The sequence below is a fragment of the Salvia miltiorrhiza genome, chromosome 3, assembly GCF_028751815.1.
Source record: "Salvia miltiorrhiza cultivar Shanhuang (shh) chromosome 3, IMPLAD_Smil_shh, whole genome shotgun sequence".
Classification (NCBI taxonomy): domain Eukaryota; kingdom Viridiplantae; phylum Streptophyta; class Magnoliopsida; order Lamiales; family Lamiaceae; genus Salvia; species Salvia miltiorrhiza.
Genome location: NC_080389.1, coordinates 59658387 through 59672603, shown reverse-complemented (window position 1 = coordinate 59672603; position 14217 = coordinate 59658387). Strand labels below are relative to the sequence as shown.

Below are 14217 nucleotides of genomic sequence, written 5' to 3'. Positions count from 1 at the left end.
TTACTTTATAATCTATAAATAAGTCTCCCGTCTGTACAATTAGGGGATTTTTTTTCTCAATTTTCATCACTTACTCTTGTAATTGTAATATCTCACTATCAATAGTGAAATTTCTCCGATGACCTCCCGTGGACGTAAATTTATGATCGAATTAGTAAATAATGAGTGTCATTTTATGTTTTTATCCTTTTACTTTTGAGATTAATTCCATGCTCAACAACATATAAGAGTATGAAGAATAAGTTGAGGTTGATGAACTTATATTTTTTAGAGTTTATAACATCTTACAATTTATGTTTAGAGCTTATAAACTATCTATGAACTTATTTTGCCAAATATTTTGAATGAGTTTATAAACTCCTAAACAGGTTATAAATTCATCCAAACACCCCTGATGAGGAGTAATATGTGCGGAGCAGAGGAATGACTTTACCAGTGGAATCACAGGGAGCAGCGAGATAGCTTTCGTCAGAGGAATCATCATCGCCAGAGGAATTGCACCCGTTGGAGGCATCATCCTCGCCAGAGGAATCACACTCGCCAGAGGAATCACGCCCGCCAGAGGAATCACGCCCACCAGAGGAATCACACTCGCCAGAGGAATCACGCCCACCAGAGAAACCACACTCGTCAGAGGAACCACCTTCGCCAGAAAAGCCGCTTTCGCCAGAGGAACGATCTTCACCAGAGGAATCACCAGAAACACGGGGAAATCTCCCGCGTGAAGGCGACTTTACCATTATGCCCCCGATCACGCAAGAAGCATGCTCCATTGACGAATTTATTATTTTGCCCTTTACCTGTAATCTATATATAACAGCATACGTGCTCCATGTAAGACTTACGCTATCTTTTACTTTCAATACAACAACAGTTTTCTCTCTCGTGTTCTAGCATTCCGATTAATTCCTTTGTCTTCTCCGGTCAGTCAAAACTAGGTATAATCCACAATTCCTTAATATTCCACCGATAAAATCCATCTCCATCTATCCATGTCTCACCAACCCTCTTAAACCCTCAATTTTCTGTTTATTTAGGAGGATAAACATTTTATCAATTGAGCTTCATCAAAATTTACATTTCGTCATTCATACGTAATTTATATATTCTAACTTGGACAAGTATTTACGTGGACAAGTATTGCAACTTGCGTGCTTGTGCACAAATAATAAAGTATCGGTCACACGATTCTTTGAATTTTGATCACCGAAAATAGTTGATAATTTGTTTTATCTTTCAAAGTTATATTATATATATTGAAAAATCATAATATTTGATTTAAAATTAATTTCATTTTCAATTGGTGGTAAATTTGTAAATAAAAGTAACTTAAGGTCAAATTTGTTGCAAATTTCAAAATTAATTTTAATTTAAAAGTACACGACATCAAATTAATTGTCCACCAATTAATCTTTTTATTTTAGAGAAAGGCCGCTAACCATTTTTAAGAGAAGACGACTATCAATAATAAATATACTTATTTTTACATAAATATATGGCATAAGGCAAAAATTATGAATTTAAAGATGGTAAATTCATAAAAAAATTAACAATTAATATTTAAATTAAAAATATATATGTTCATTATAAAACAAAGTTATAATTGTAAGTACTCCTAATTGAAGTTCAATCAATATTATATTATATTATATAGTATTTATATATGGTCGTATAATTGGTTGATTATACTAAGTTCGTAACGAAGTTATAATTTTGACAAATATAAAATCTAATCTCAGCACAAATCAATAAATTATTCATACGTTATTGATTAATAGATTATTTATATTTGTATATATATATAAAAACAATCATGATTTTTCAAAAATAGTAGTAATAGTGATTACTCAGAGTATACTTGAACATTGATACCATTTGTAAATTTTTGTTTTTGAAATTTGATTTTATACAATAGTAATATTTGTAGCAACTCATTCAATTAGTACTTGTTTGCTTGATCCACTATAAACAAATTAACAAAATACTAAGGCAATTTACAATATTAGAAGCATGATTTTATTTTATGAAAATGAGCAACATGGCAGCTGATGCAGACTGATACTTGTAGTTTGAAGCGTGAAAAACATTTGTAAATAAGCCCTGTACACTTCGCAGCAATGATTGTACATCAACGAGCCCCCCCTCTTTTATGATCTCTCCTTCTCCGCATTCCTTCTCTCCTTACACGTACACACAAAAACAAAAATACACACACATCTCAATTTCACACACTAATATATTGTCTCTCTCTGGATCTTCACCTCCTCTCTGCAGATTTCCCCAATTTCCCGAACCCTAAACCCAAATCTACTCCCAATTTCTTTCCCCGGGCCCGAATTTCATCCAATCTCGACCGAGATCGATTTGATACCCTTTAATTCAAACATTTTCAAAGCTGGAGCAGCTAAAGACGATCGGTCGGGAGCTCGCGATGGGCTCCCAAGGTGGATTCGGGCAGTCTAAGGAGTTCCTCGACCTCATCAAATCAATCGGCGAGTCTCGATCCAAAGCCGAGGAAGACCGCATTGTATTGCGTGAAGTGGAGACCCTCAAAGTTAGGTTGAACGACCCGAACACCCCCAAATACAAGCTCAAGGAGTACATAATCCGCCTCCTCTATGTCGAGATGCTCGGCCACGACGCCTCCTTCGGGTACATCCACGCCGTCAAGATGACGCACGACGAGAATTTACTGCTCAAAAGAACTGGATACCTGGCGGTGACGTTGTTTCTGAACGAGGATCATGATTTGATTATTTTGATCGTCAACACGATACAGAAGGACTTGAAGAGCGATAACTTTTTGGTGGTTTGCGCGGCTTTGAATGCGGTGTGCAGGTTGATCAATGAGGAGACGATTCCAGCGGTTCTGCCGCAGGTTGTGGAGCTGTTGGGGCACCAGAAGGAGGCGGTGAGGAAGAAGGCTGTCATGGCGCTTCATCGGTTTTCTCAAAAGGCTCCTGGGTCGGTTTCCCATCTCATTTCCAATTTCCGCAAGGTGCTCATTCCCGATTGTCAATGTATCTACAAGTGTATATATGTTAGAGATCTAACAGTAAATATTAATGAATTCCTCAGTTAGAAGTTTAAAAATGGTGGTATATGAAGGTATATACTTTTGAGGCTAAGTGCATACTCCTGCTAGCTTGTAGTATAAATTTGCACTTTGCGTTATATGTTCTGATTATTATGTGTCTGTATACTTATCAAGCACAGAATGGCTCTGTAATAAATCTAAAATATGCTCGATTTGCAGCATTTGGAACCCTGATATAACTTCTACCGTTCAGACAAAAGTTTGGATTGGATGCAGCTCATCAGTTCTTAAAAAAAGTGATTAGGGATCCCTAAGAGAGGCCGCAGTAGAAATATTTGAATTATTTTATAATATGTTGTTTATCAACCGTTTAATTTTTGCCACCCTTAAACTTTTGTAAATGAGAAGTAATTGCTTGAGTGGGAAACAATTAATTATTTTTTCTCACTAAATAATTTTATTGCAGAAGCTTTGCGACAATGATCCTGGGGTTATGGGTGCTGCTCTTTGCCCTCTATTTGATCTTATTACTGCTGATGTTGACAAATATAAGGACCTGGTGGTTAGTTTTGTAAACATTCTTAAGCAAGTAGCTGAGCGCAGACTACCAAAGAGTTACGACTATCATCAGATGCCTGCTCCATTCATTCAGGTGAACCTGTTTTTTCCATCACGTCTTATGCATCTCACACATTCTGTTTCATCATGTTTTAGTGGAAGATCCACCTTTAGAAGAAGAGTTGTAAATTTTCCCTTCTGGTTATGATTTGAGGTGGGATTTCTGTATCACATTGTTTAGAGCATCCCCTCGTCCATGTGGGCTCATGAGGTTACATCTTTTTTTTTTCCCTTCTCCCATATACTCCCTCTGTCCCATTCTAATAGGCTCATTTATTTTGGACACAGAGATTAATAAACTTACTTTTTAGGAAGAAAGTGGTGTGACCAATTAAGTATATTTTTTTTACTGAAAATGGAAACGAGTCTATTCTAGTGGGACGTCCCAAAAAGAAAAACGAGCCTATTAGAGTGGGACGGAGGGAGTAATACATAGGCATCATTTCTTGACTACAATCCTAAGATCCCTACTACGGTACCAATATGTATTTGCCGTACTGTAAAAATGCTCCTTAGTGCAACACACAACTGCAGAGAATGTGAATTTCTGCATAAATGTAGGGTTTGCAAAGAGGAATACCTAAATTTTGATATTCTATTTATGCTCTCGCTATCCATCTTTTCTTTTCTTTTTTAATAATTAATATCTTATCCTGTGATTTTCACAGATCAAATTGTTGAAAATTCTGTCCCTACTGGGTACTGGTGACAAGAAGGCCAGTGAACAAATGTACACAATTGTGGGTGATATAATGAGAAAATGTGATTCGACAAGCAACATTGGGAATGCCATTCTTTATGAGAGCATTTGTTGTGTTTCATCATTGCACCCCAACCCAAAGTTGCTTGAATCAGCTGCTGATGCAATTGCAAAATTTCTGAAAGTATGTCTTCTAAATCTTGGAGATATTTTGGAATCATTATTTTATGGTGTTTCGTTTTATAATAGCTAGATTCATGTTTGATGGACAGAGCGACAGCCACAACCTGAAGTATCTTGGTATTGATGCTCTTACTCGACTAATAAAGATAAACCCAGAAATAGCTGAGCAGCATCAACTGGCTGTAATTGATTGCTTAGAGGTAAGATATAGTGTTTCTACTGATGAAAAATGGATGTTAATGGTTTCTGATTTCATTTCAGTTACAAAAGATTGCACTTCTGTTTCTTGTAAAATATGTCTCTCATGCTTCGTAATAGTCTGATATGACTCAAAATGTTGGCTGCAATACCAGGATATAACATACAAATAAAGTTATCTAGATTGTTTGGTTTCACTCGTTCATACAATAGTTAAGGTGCATTCTAGAAGAATAGGCATTAAAACGTGAAATCTGAACCCATTAAGCATATGAAGTTACAGTTTGCATTGACTAGATAATATGTTGGGGTGTTAGTATCAAGTAAGAATCAAGAGTAAGTGATATCATTCAATTGAAATCCAAGGTACTTGACAATAGATAAGGCACTGAAATATATTTTCTTTCTATTATGTCAGGCCAGAATTGTTACTTAGAGCGCTAGTCTTTGGCTTGGCTAGTTTAGTTGTTATTCTTTATCTGTGATTTTATATTATTTTTATTACAAATATAAAATATTGGCATTGCATGTTATCTTTTCAAGTTTGGCTGAATCTGGTAATGACTTCTTGTGATTAAGTTACTGTTTCTTTTATGCTTCAGAAAATTTCTTCTGTGTTTCGCAGGACCCAGATGATACCCTAAAGCGCAAGACCTTTGATCTACTCTACAAAATGACCAAGTCATCAAATGTAGAAGTAATCGTGGACCGTATGATTGAGTATATGATAAGCATCAATGATAGTCATTACAAAACCGAAATAGCTTCAAGATGTGTTGATCTTGCTGAACAGTTTGCTCCAAGCAACCAATGGTTCATACAGGTTCTCATTGATTTATTGTTTTGAATCAGTTGGCTAAAATGTTACCTTCATATTTGAGGAGATTTTGATTTTCTGTTTTTTCATTTTCCAGACCATGAATAAAGTGTTTGAGCATGCAGGGGACCTGGTGAATGCTAAAGTTGCACATAACCTGATGAAATTAATTGCAGAGGGATTTGGAGAGGATGATGATACTGCAGATAGTCAGCTTAGATCATCTGCTGTATGTTTTCATTTTGCATCTAAATTTGGACATCATCTACATACTTGGTCTCACTTGACCTAATTATCAGTTAACTATCATCTGAAATCATTAGTTGGTCAATGAAATAATCCATGTGTGATTAGCTAGCTGTTATTTTTTATTATTTTTTATAATTGCAACATTAAATTTAAAGAGCGCGCCACGGTGGACTTTAATCCAAGACCTTTGGCCTCAGGCATTGACCATTCTACCGCTAGGCCAACACACACACACGCTAAATAGCTTTTTTAGAAAAAATCAGTATTGCTTATAGGTGCAACTTAACTCAGTGCAATTCTAAAACTAATCAATGGGTTAGATGCTGTACTTGTGACCCTATTTAGTCTCTACAAACTCTACTATCCCTGTAGCCTGGTTTGTTCTTGGTATTATGTCTGGTTTTGATGAGGATGCTATTCCAAATCTGTGAAAATTTTGACACCCCATTTTTTTCGTGTCCGGAAGAGGAAAAAAGTGTCATATTTCTTACTAGTAGGTAGTAGTGGACCAATATAATTGGGATTTTTTGGTTGTTGGTTTTGATCAGCGCTAGTGCTTTAAGAGTCAGTCTCTATCAAGCATTGATGACATGCTTTTGAGGGCTTTGGGAACATCAGGGTAGGCGAGGGTCATCTGTGTATGTCTTTCTGCGGAAGCAGGGCCTGCTTATCAATCCTACTAAACTTTTCTACTTTTGTTTTCACCAGTGTTGTTTATGCTAACTTTTCTATTTTACCTTTTCATGATAAATTACAGCCTCTCTGCTTACATTTGTTTCTTGGAGTCTAATTTGATGACCAAGTAATGGCTGTACTCATTCTAGTATTTCTCATTGGAATCTGCTATTATCTGTTGAGTGCAGGTGGAGTCTTATCTTCGAATCATGGGCGAGCCAAAATTACCATCTGCTTTTCTTCAAGTATGTTACCGAACACCCAAGATTCCTTCTTTTACCGTAATTTTTTCCTAAGGTTTGAAGTGACAGCTTTTCCATCCTAATTTTCTTTTAACCAACCAAATTTATACTTTCAGTCTTTTGATTTCCTTAATTGGTTCTCTCTCTCTCTCTCAAAGGCAAGTTTGCTCACCTCTCACCATGCTTTCTGTATTTTCTAATGCTGCAGGTAATTTGTTGGGTCTTAGGAGAATATGGGGTTGCAGATGGTAAATATTCTGCCTCATACATCATTGGGAAGTTGTGTGATGTTGCAGAGGCACACCCAGATGATGATACAGTGAAGGTAGGTATTTAGTATGTCAAATTGTGCAATATATCCTGTCGTGTAACTACAGTACATTTACAAAGTTGAGCATTGTTCCTGTGTTGTATATGGTACATATTTTTGGTTTGTTACTCGGGCTAATTGTCTGTTCATGTCACTCTGAATTGTGAAAATTGAAAACATTGTGCATTGATAATAATTTTGTAAACTTGCGCTTCCTCCATGCTTTATTGTCTATAGAAACCCATTTTGTATGAATTACTGAGAATACTGAGTTATCTTTATCTTTAAGGCTAGTAAGTATTTTGAATTTATAGCCTATACCCTTCATGCAATCTGAGTCCCCAACAAAGTTGTGGTTCAAATAGTGTCACAATACCGTGATAGCTGGTAGACTCATTTACTGTTGGTGTGTGTGACGGACTGATAGTAAAGGTGATTGAGAAAAACAGAAATATTGCAATAAATAATGGACTATGAAATAAGAAGAGAAAATGAGAACTTTTGAATGACTAGCGAGATGGTCATATCTCATGCATTTGAAACAAAGAATCATTTATTTAATGAAAAAGTTTTTAGAGAAGCAAACTGCAAACAGGCCCTCATCCTAGTTACCCTGCATTTTTAATTGGCTACATATCAGTACTTGATTCTTCTATTATTACACTAACTTGATAATATGACCCCTCCGTAATATCTATTCTCCCTCTTGTTTGAAGGGATATGCAGTGACAGGAATTATGAAGATATATTCATTTGAAATAGCGTCTGGGAAACCTGTGGACTTACTGCCCGAGGTAAACATTTGGGGTTTTGTATGATAGGTTGACTTTTTAACTATTTCTTGAGTATATCCATTATTGCTGAAATTTATCATACCCATCTCTAGTGGTATTGTTGGTGATATGCAGTTTTAGATTTCTGTTACAAGCAGTTCCTGTTTCATAATCATGTCTTTGCTGTACTTAACTTTTGTGAGTGGTTTGCTCGAGGATTCCTACTAGTTTCTGGAACTTATCCTTCTAATAATCCTGCTCTTGATTGCTATGATGTGGAGATATTTTCATATTTGTAACATCTTAGCTTTCTACAGTGCCAGTCACTGATTGAAGAAATGTTGGCATCTCACTCGACGGACCTTCAGCAGCGTGCCTATGAGCTTCAATCCATCTTCACTTTAGATGCGCAAGCTGTCAAGAAAATAATGCCTATGGATTCAACTTGTGATGACATTGAGGTGACATTTTCTTTCAGATTCAAGTATTAATTTGTTCATCCTTACTATTGGCCTTGTACTGGTTTAACTCATTGTTGGCTTGACATATAATGAATATTTTGAAGAGACCCACCCCCCCACCCGACATTGGGTATAATAGCCTGTCTGCTGCCTCTGTTGGTGCTGTTTTTGGTTATATCTAGTGTCCACAATGCTAATAATGTCTCTCAATTTTTGCAGATTGACAAAAACCTTTCATTTCTAGATGGTTATGTCCAACAAGCAATAGAAAATGGTGCTCAGCCATATATTCCGGAGAGTGAACGCTTTGGAATGTCAAGCATTAGTAATTTCAAGAGTCATGACGAACACGAACCATCTACACACGCTCTTAGGTTTGAGGCCTACGAGTTACCTAAACCATCGCTGCCTCAGAATGTTCCTCCAGTATTAGCATCCTCATCTGAGCTTGTTCCTGTCCCAGAGCCATTATATGCTGCTGATGTCCTGCATCCTACCTCTGTTCCATCAGCTTCTGATTCTGGGTCATCGGGAACTGAAACTACGACTTGATGGGGTTCAGAAGAAGTGGGGACGACCTACTTACTCCTCTCCTGTACCATCTAGTTCAAGCACTGAACCAGTTAAGGTTCAGAATGAGACACCCAGACCAGACTCAGCAAGCAGTTCAAAACCAAAAACACGTGATACATCTTATGATTCAAGAAAGCAGCAAATTGAAATTTCTCCAGAAAAGCAAAAACTCGCGGCTTCACTTTTTGGGGGCTCATCAAAATCTGAGGGCAGACAGCCTCCTAGCCAGAAGAATTTGAAAACTCAGAATCACACTTCAGATAAGTCTCGCTCATCGAAGGCTTCAGCTCCTGACACTGCTGTAAAAACATCCCAGCCACCTCCAGACTTGCTGGACTTGGGTGAACCATCTATTGCTAGCAGCGTACCGTCAGTAGATCCTTTCAAGCAATTCGAAGGTCTCTTTGATTTTACACAAGAAACAACCCCAGCAAGTACTGGTGGAGCTGACGATGCTACTAAAGATTCTGATTTCACATCTCTTTTCGCGGACATGTCTCTATCTGCCCAGAGTCATATTGATCCCAGTCCAGAATCGAATGGTCTTGGGGGAAGTAAAGTCGAACCTTCAGCTCAACAACTGAACAAGGGGCCAAATTTGAAGGAAGCTTTGGAGAAGGATGCACTCGTAAGACAAGTGGGTGTGACGCCATCTGGTCAGAACCCCATCTTATTTAAGGATTTGCTTGGCTAGATTTTTATGTGAGAACCTGGATACAAAAATCGAGCTGGATTCGTTGAGGATAGCTCTCTGCCTTGGTTTCTAAGCCACGACCAACGAGGATGCAATCTAACGACAGGTCACGAGCAGTAGCCCTCCGGTGTTGGTAGTAGTTTCAGCTCTACTCTCTCTGTATTGGTTGCTGGGATGATTCCGGTATGTAGAAATTCAGTAAGAGCTAGACAGTACAGGTTTTTCAACTGTCGATACGTGTTTATCGTCCATGTTTAAAACCTCGGGACAATTTTTGAAACATTAAACGGAGTGCCGGAGACGCATTGTGTCTTTATTTTCACGCTGTAATAAAAGTATTGCTGTTATATCGTCTTCAACTGTTATTTATAGAACATTGCCTTGTTTTACAAAAGGCAGGTGCTGTGTATGCTGTATATTGATAATTCATGAACTCTAATTGAATTTATTTAGTGTGAATGCATACATAACCTTTGCCATTTTGTTAATTGCATTCTAATGAATATTTTAATAAAAGTTAGTTGTGTATTTGATGAGTGGAGAATGAATCTCACAAAAAGTGAAGATTGAAAGGTTAATAGTTAGTGAAATTATTTTAAAATAAGTTAGAAGATATTTTGAAGACAAATTAAAATAAAAAGAAATAAAAATGATTGAGGGATAAAGGAAATAGTTTTTTTTTTTTTTTCGATAGGATAAAAGAAATACTACTTGACAAAAGATGGCTGATAAATTGATGATTAGATAAAAATAACAGTTAGTGTGCATGTGTTGTCCTAGCGATAGTAGTAGTTATCTAAGATCAAATATCTTGAATTTGTTCATAATTGATAATACATTATTTAAATTTAATTATTTAATTATTAATTTATCGGGGAAAAAAAAAACCAATTTGAAAATTGATATACGTTTCCCGCCTCTTCTCGCTCTACCCGTCGCTTTCTATTACTCTGAAATCAACACTACTGCCACTACTACATCTCATAATTTCATTCCTAGCAAAGGTAAAGCAAATAAGAAAAACAATGGAAAGTAGTGCATCTTTTCCTGATCTGAGGCATCGCAATGTCTGAAATGAGTTCATCGTTCAATATCGTTCAGCTTTCTCTAAAATCACACTGCGCCACTCTGGCAGCTCAATTCTCCAGAAGTAAAGCAATAAGAAAAACATGGAAGTGGACTTTTCTGATCAGGCCTAATTGAAGAATCGTGCAACGCAGTTGCGCTCCTTGAGCTCGGTTTTTGGTTCTCGTCGTAATTGATTTTGAATTTCGCATCGTTGACGGTGTTGTAGTTTATACTCGTCGCAGCGTTTCCAATTTCTTTTATTCTAATTAAGTTTTTATTTCACATCATTAAGGAATTCCGTAAATCTTTTCCGAGTTTTACTGCATCTGAGCAGGATCGACTCCATCAGCTCTTTGTTCAGGTACCCTTTAAGTGCTTTTACTTTTACTGTTTTTTTTTTTTTTTTTTTTTTTTTAAAAAATTCAGTGGTATTTGAGATACTGTAGGAAATTCATGCTGTCGGCCTAAAATCTTGAATTATGAAAATAATGAGTTTTTGGCGTGTGAGAGTAATGCATCTTAAGCTCATTTGATGACGACATATGCCTCATGCTTTCGGTAATTTCTTCTATTCTTTGGGATGCACCCATGTAGGAATCGCTTGAGAATGCATAGCACGGGGGAAGCATTTGTTTGTTTGTTTTTATCCTTCAATCAAGAAAAAGCAAATATGAAATAAAGTGCTTCATCGATAAAAGCATAAACTAATCAAGATATTTATAAAAAAGGGGGGAAACTATAAGTAGAGTCGAGATTAACAAAGCTTTATTTGCACTCTGTTGCAAACTTGTTAGTTATGCAGCAAATGATCTGTCGGTTAGGGTACTGCATCTACATTTTCTTACGAGCTTATTAGTTTATCAAACACAAAAATGTATTTTTATTTTTTGGCCATTGCAGTGAATCTCATGCACAATTAGTATTTATTTACTTATTTTGCCATTCAAATCTTTACATTCTAGTTCTGAAAAATCGATGTAAATCTCTTACTTCATGAATTTTAACTGTTTCTACCTTTTTCTTTACTGTATTTCAGGTTATCACTTCCTTGCATCAAGATATTGAGGTATGAAATAGAAATATTTGTTTGTCCTGTCGCTCACTTAGAAACTGACATGAGGTCCAAAGTTTTGGCTACTTATTTACTACCTACAATTTGTTTTCATTATTTTAATGACTAAAACAATCGATGAGTGTGTTCAGGGAACATCTTTTGTTGAGCATTGTTGCTTTCATACAAGCATGCTGTTGATATGTACAAATTAATGGAATTTTGATCTAACTATGCGAACTACTTCATCAACGATGACATGTGTCTTTTATTTGAAGTTTCTAATATTTTCCAGCTGCTGTAGTTTGAGTTTTTATCTGCTGCCCGTGTTTGGGTTTGTGTGTATGTTCATTTCTTGATTACTTTTCTATGTCTCTCTCTTAGTTAACAAGTTTCTAAAGAGTATATATTAGTTTTTGTAATGCGGCTCTCTAATCTTATAAATGTGATACATAATACTTCTTTGGTGGGAGCTGTATAATTATCTTGTTTCCATTCTGTTGGAGTAAAATTTATGGTATGGGACTAAAATCTTATCAAGATTTTTTTCCATATTTCATTTTCAGTGGATAAATTGCTGCTTATATTCTTAATATTGTAAATATTTAGTTGGCTTTATCAACATTTTTACATTTTCATAAGAGAGAAATGTATTTTGACTTATTTGAAAGAATCATCAATATTGAGATTAGCTTCTATATCTTATCTTGCAGGAACAATTTGAGTCAATATTTCTCGAGACACAGGTATTGCCCAATGGTATTTTGTGTAAAGAGTCATTTTTATGGTGTATGAAAATTCAAAGAAGGAGGTCCATGGCCCTTCAATTTCCTACTCAATTTTCTCTGCCTGTTTGGATGCCTTATCTTCTGTTCCTTACAGCTGGTTAAAACTAAGGAATCATTTTCAATGTTGTAGATAGTAGCTAACGAGCTATGTATAATAGGTCCTCCAAAACTTCTTATATTTCTCTGCAGGCAGGAACAATTCTTGATACTGTAGAAGAGCTGGTGGAAGAACAAACTCTGGATCCTCTACATTCTACAAAGTACGCCTTTATATCACTTAACTAACTTTGTAACTGACGACCACCTCCTACAATATTAGTTACTGATTTGAATGGTTACATATATATATATGATTAAGTAAATCTTTACTGTAGTAATAAAGCTCATAAATTTCTACAGTCTATACTTCTATCTGAGTTTTCTCTATGCAGAAACCGATGGTATAAACTCATGTCTTGTTAGACATTCTATTTTTTGTTGAACATGTTTCCTGAATAGACAATAATGACTAAATACTTGCAGGAGTAATGTAGGAGAAACGGCTCAAAAACTTATAGAAGCAAAGAAAAATGAGGTCAATCTTTTAATGGGGCTATTGGAAAAGGTGAGCTCGAATGACAAGATTTCATTACTTATTTGAACTGAATAGATAAATTTGATTAGAGTTGAAGTAGCTTATGAAAACTTTATTAGCAATAGTGTGATTCAAAATTTTACTTTTGCCTTCCTAAAACCCTCTTTTCGATAAGAGATGCATTCCTTTTGTTTTAGATTCTTGTTCATCCGTTTTATGCAGAACTTTATTGCTTATTTTACCTTTCGTAAATTAGGCAGAAGAAGAGAAGTGTAAAATGAAAGCACGTGTCGAACAACTCAAGAAAACAAAGCAAGACTTCTCCGGAGCTGCAAATCTTGTAAATGAGGTTTGATTTCAGTTGATCTTTTCTATTTACAGTCCTACACGCGTAATTTAATGACACCAACTAATGAGCATTTTTATTCCACAGATAAGGAACACAATCCTGAACTATGAGACGGGCAACCAGACTTAGCATATCAATCTGTGTGAATGCGATTAACATAGGTTTGAGGTCTGTATTGTATTCTACTTAGACTTTCGCTTTAGATCAACAATTAGATTGCCTGATCTTTGTTTCAGGATTAGGCTTCACTATCCACAAATAGTGGCGTGCAGTGGGAGGCTTATGCCTGATTGGGTTTGGGAAATTTACGAGCATGTATTATTCTCACTTGACCTGATATAATCAACTTCTTATCGCTTTTAGTTTCTCTCAAATCTTTCCCACAGCGTTACAGCCTATATCTAGTCTAATTCCTATCTTGCCTCTTAAGTCAGCTCAAAAGTTTATGTAAAGCTTTTCAGACTCCACTTTTAAATATTTGGCTGACTTTTTTCCTGAGAGCTGAACTCCACAATGAGATTATGCAATCTATTATCAGTTGACCAAATAAAAAAAGCACAAACGCGCTATGTTAATCTTGGTTCTGTATCATCAGTGCATTACTATGCATGACATAGATAGCCTAAAAAATTATTTGACTTGAATCAGAGTACAGTCAGGTTAAGAAAACCTAATCTTGTTAGATGCAGGCACAACACCAAATTCATACCTACCCCATGAAACATTTTGTTATTAGCTACTCATCCTCTTGTGTCATGACTAGGAGTGGTCACCCTCTTAACTCAAAAATAATACTAATACACAACTGAAGTTTTGGACATCTCAATCATATCATGCAGTAACATGCACATCGCGTG

At 36.1% G+C, this 14217-nt stretch overlaps 2 protein-coding genes across 2 annotated transcripts; both read left to right on the top strand.

The window, feature by feature from the left end:
- Positions 1 to 2106: 2106 nt before the first annotated feature.
- LOC131014875 (AP-4 complex subunit epsilon) lies at positions 2107 to 9889 on the top strand. The gene is given in 12 exon segments (XM_057943010.1): positions 2107 to 2998; positions 3504 to 3689; positions 4324 to 4539; positions 4628 to 4738; positions 5362 to 5559; positions 5651 to 5782; positions 6666 to 6722; positions 6928 to 7044; positions 7746 to 7823; positions 8120 to 8263; positions 8483 to 8794; positions 8796 to 9889. Coding segments are annotated over 12 exon segments (2853 nt in total). The 5' UTR covers positions 2107 to 2431; the 3' UTR covers positions 9531 to 9889.
- Positions 9890 to 10555: 666 nt separating this feature from the next.
- Positions 10556 to 13727, top strand: LOC131019077 (uncharacterized). The gene is made up of 8 exons (XM_057947759.1): positions 10556 to 10597; positions 10825 to 10959; positions 11635 to 11664; positions 12363 to 12395; positions 12627 to 12697; positions 12960 to 13041; positions 13268 to 13360; positions 13445 to 13727. Exons 1-8 carry the CDS (start codon positions 10556 to 10558, stop codon positions 13487 to 13489), a joined length of 531 nt encoding a protein of 176 aa, XP_057803742.1. The 3' UTR covers positions 13490 to 13727.
- Positions 13728 to 14217: the final 490 nt, after the last annotated feature.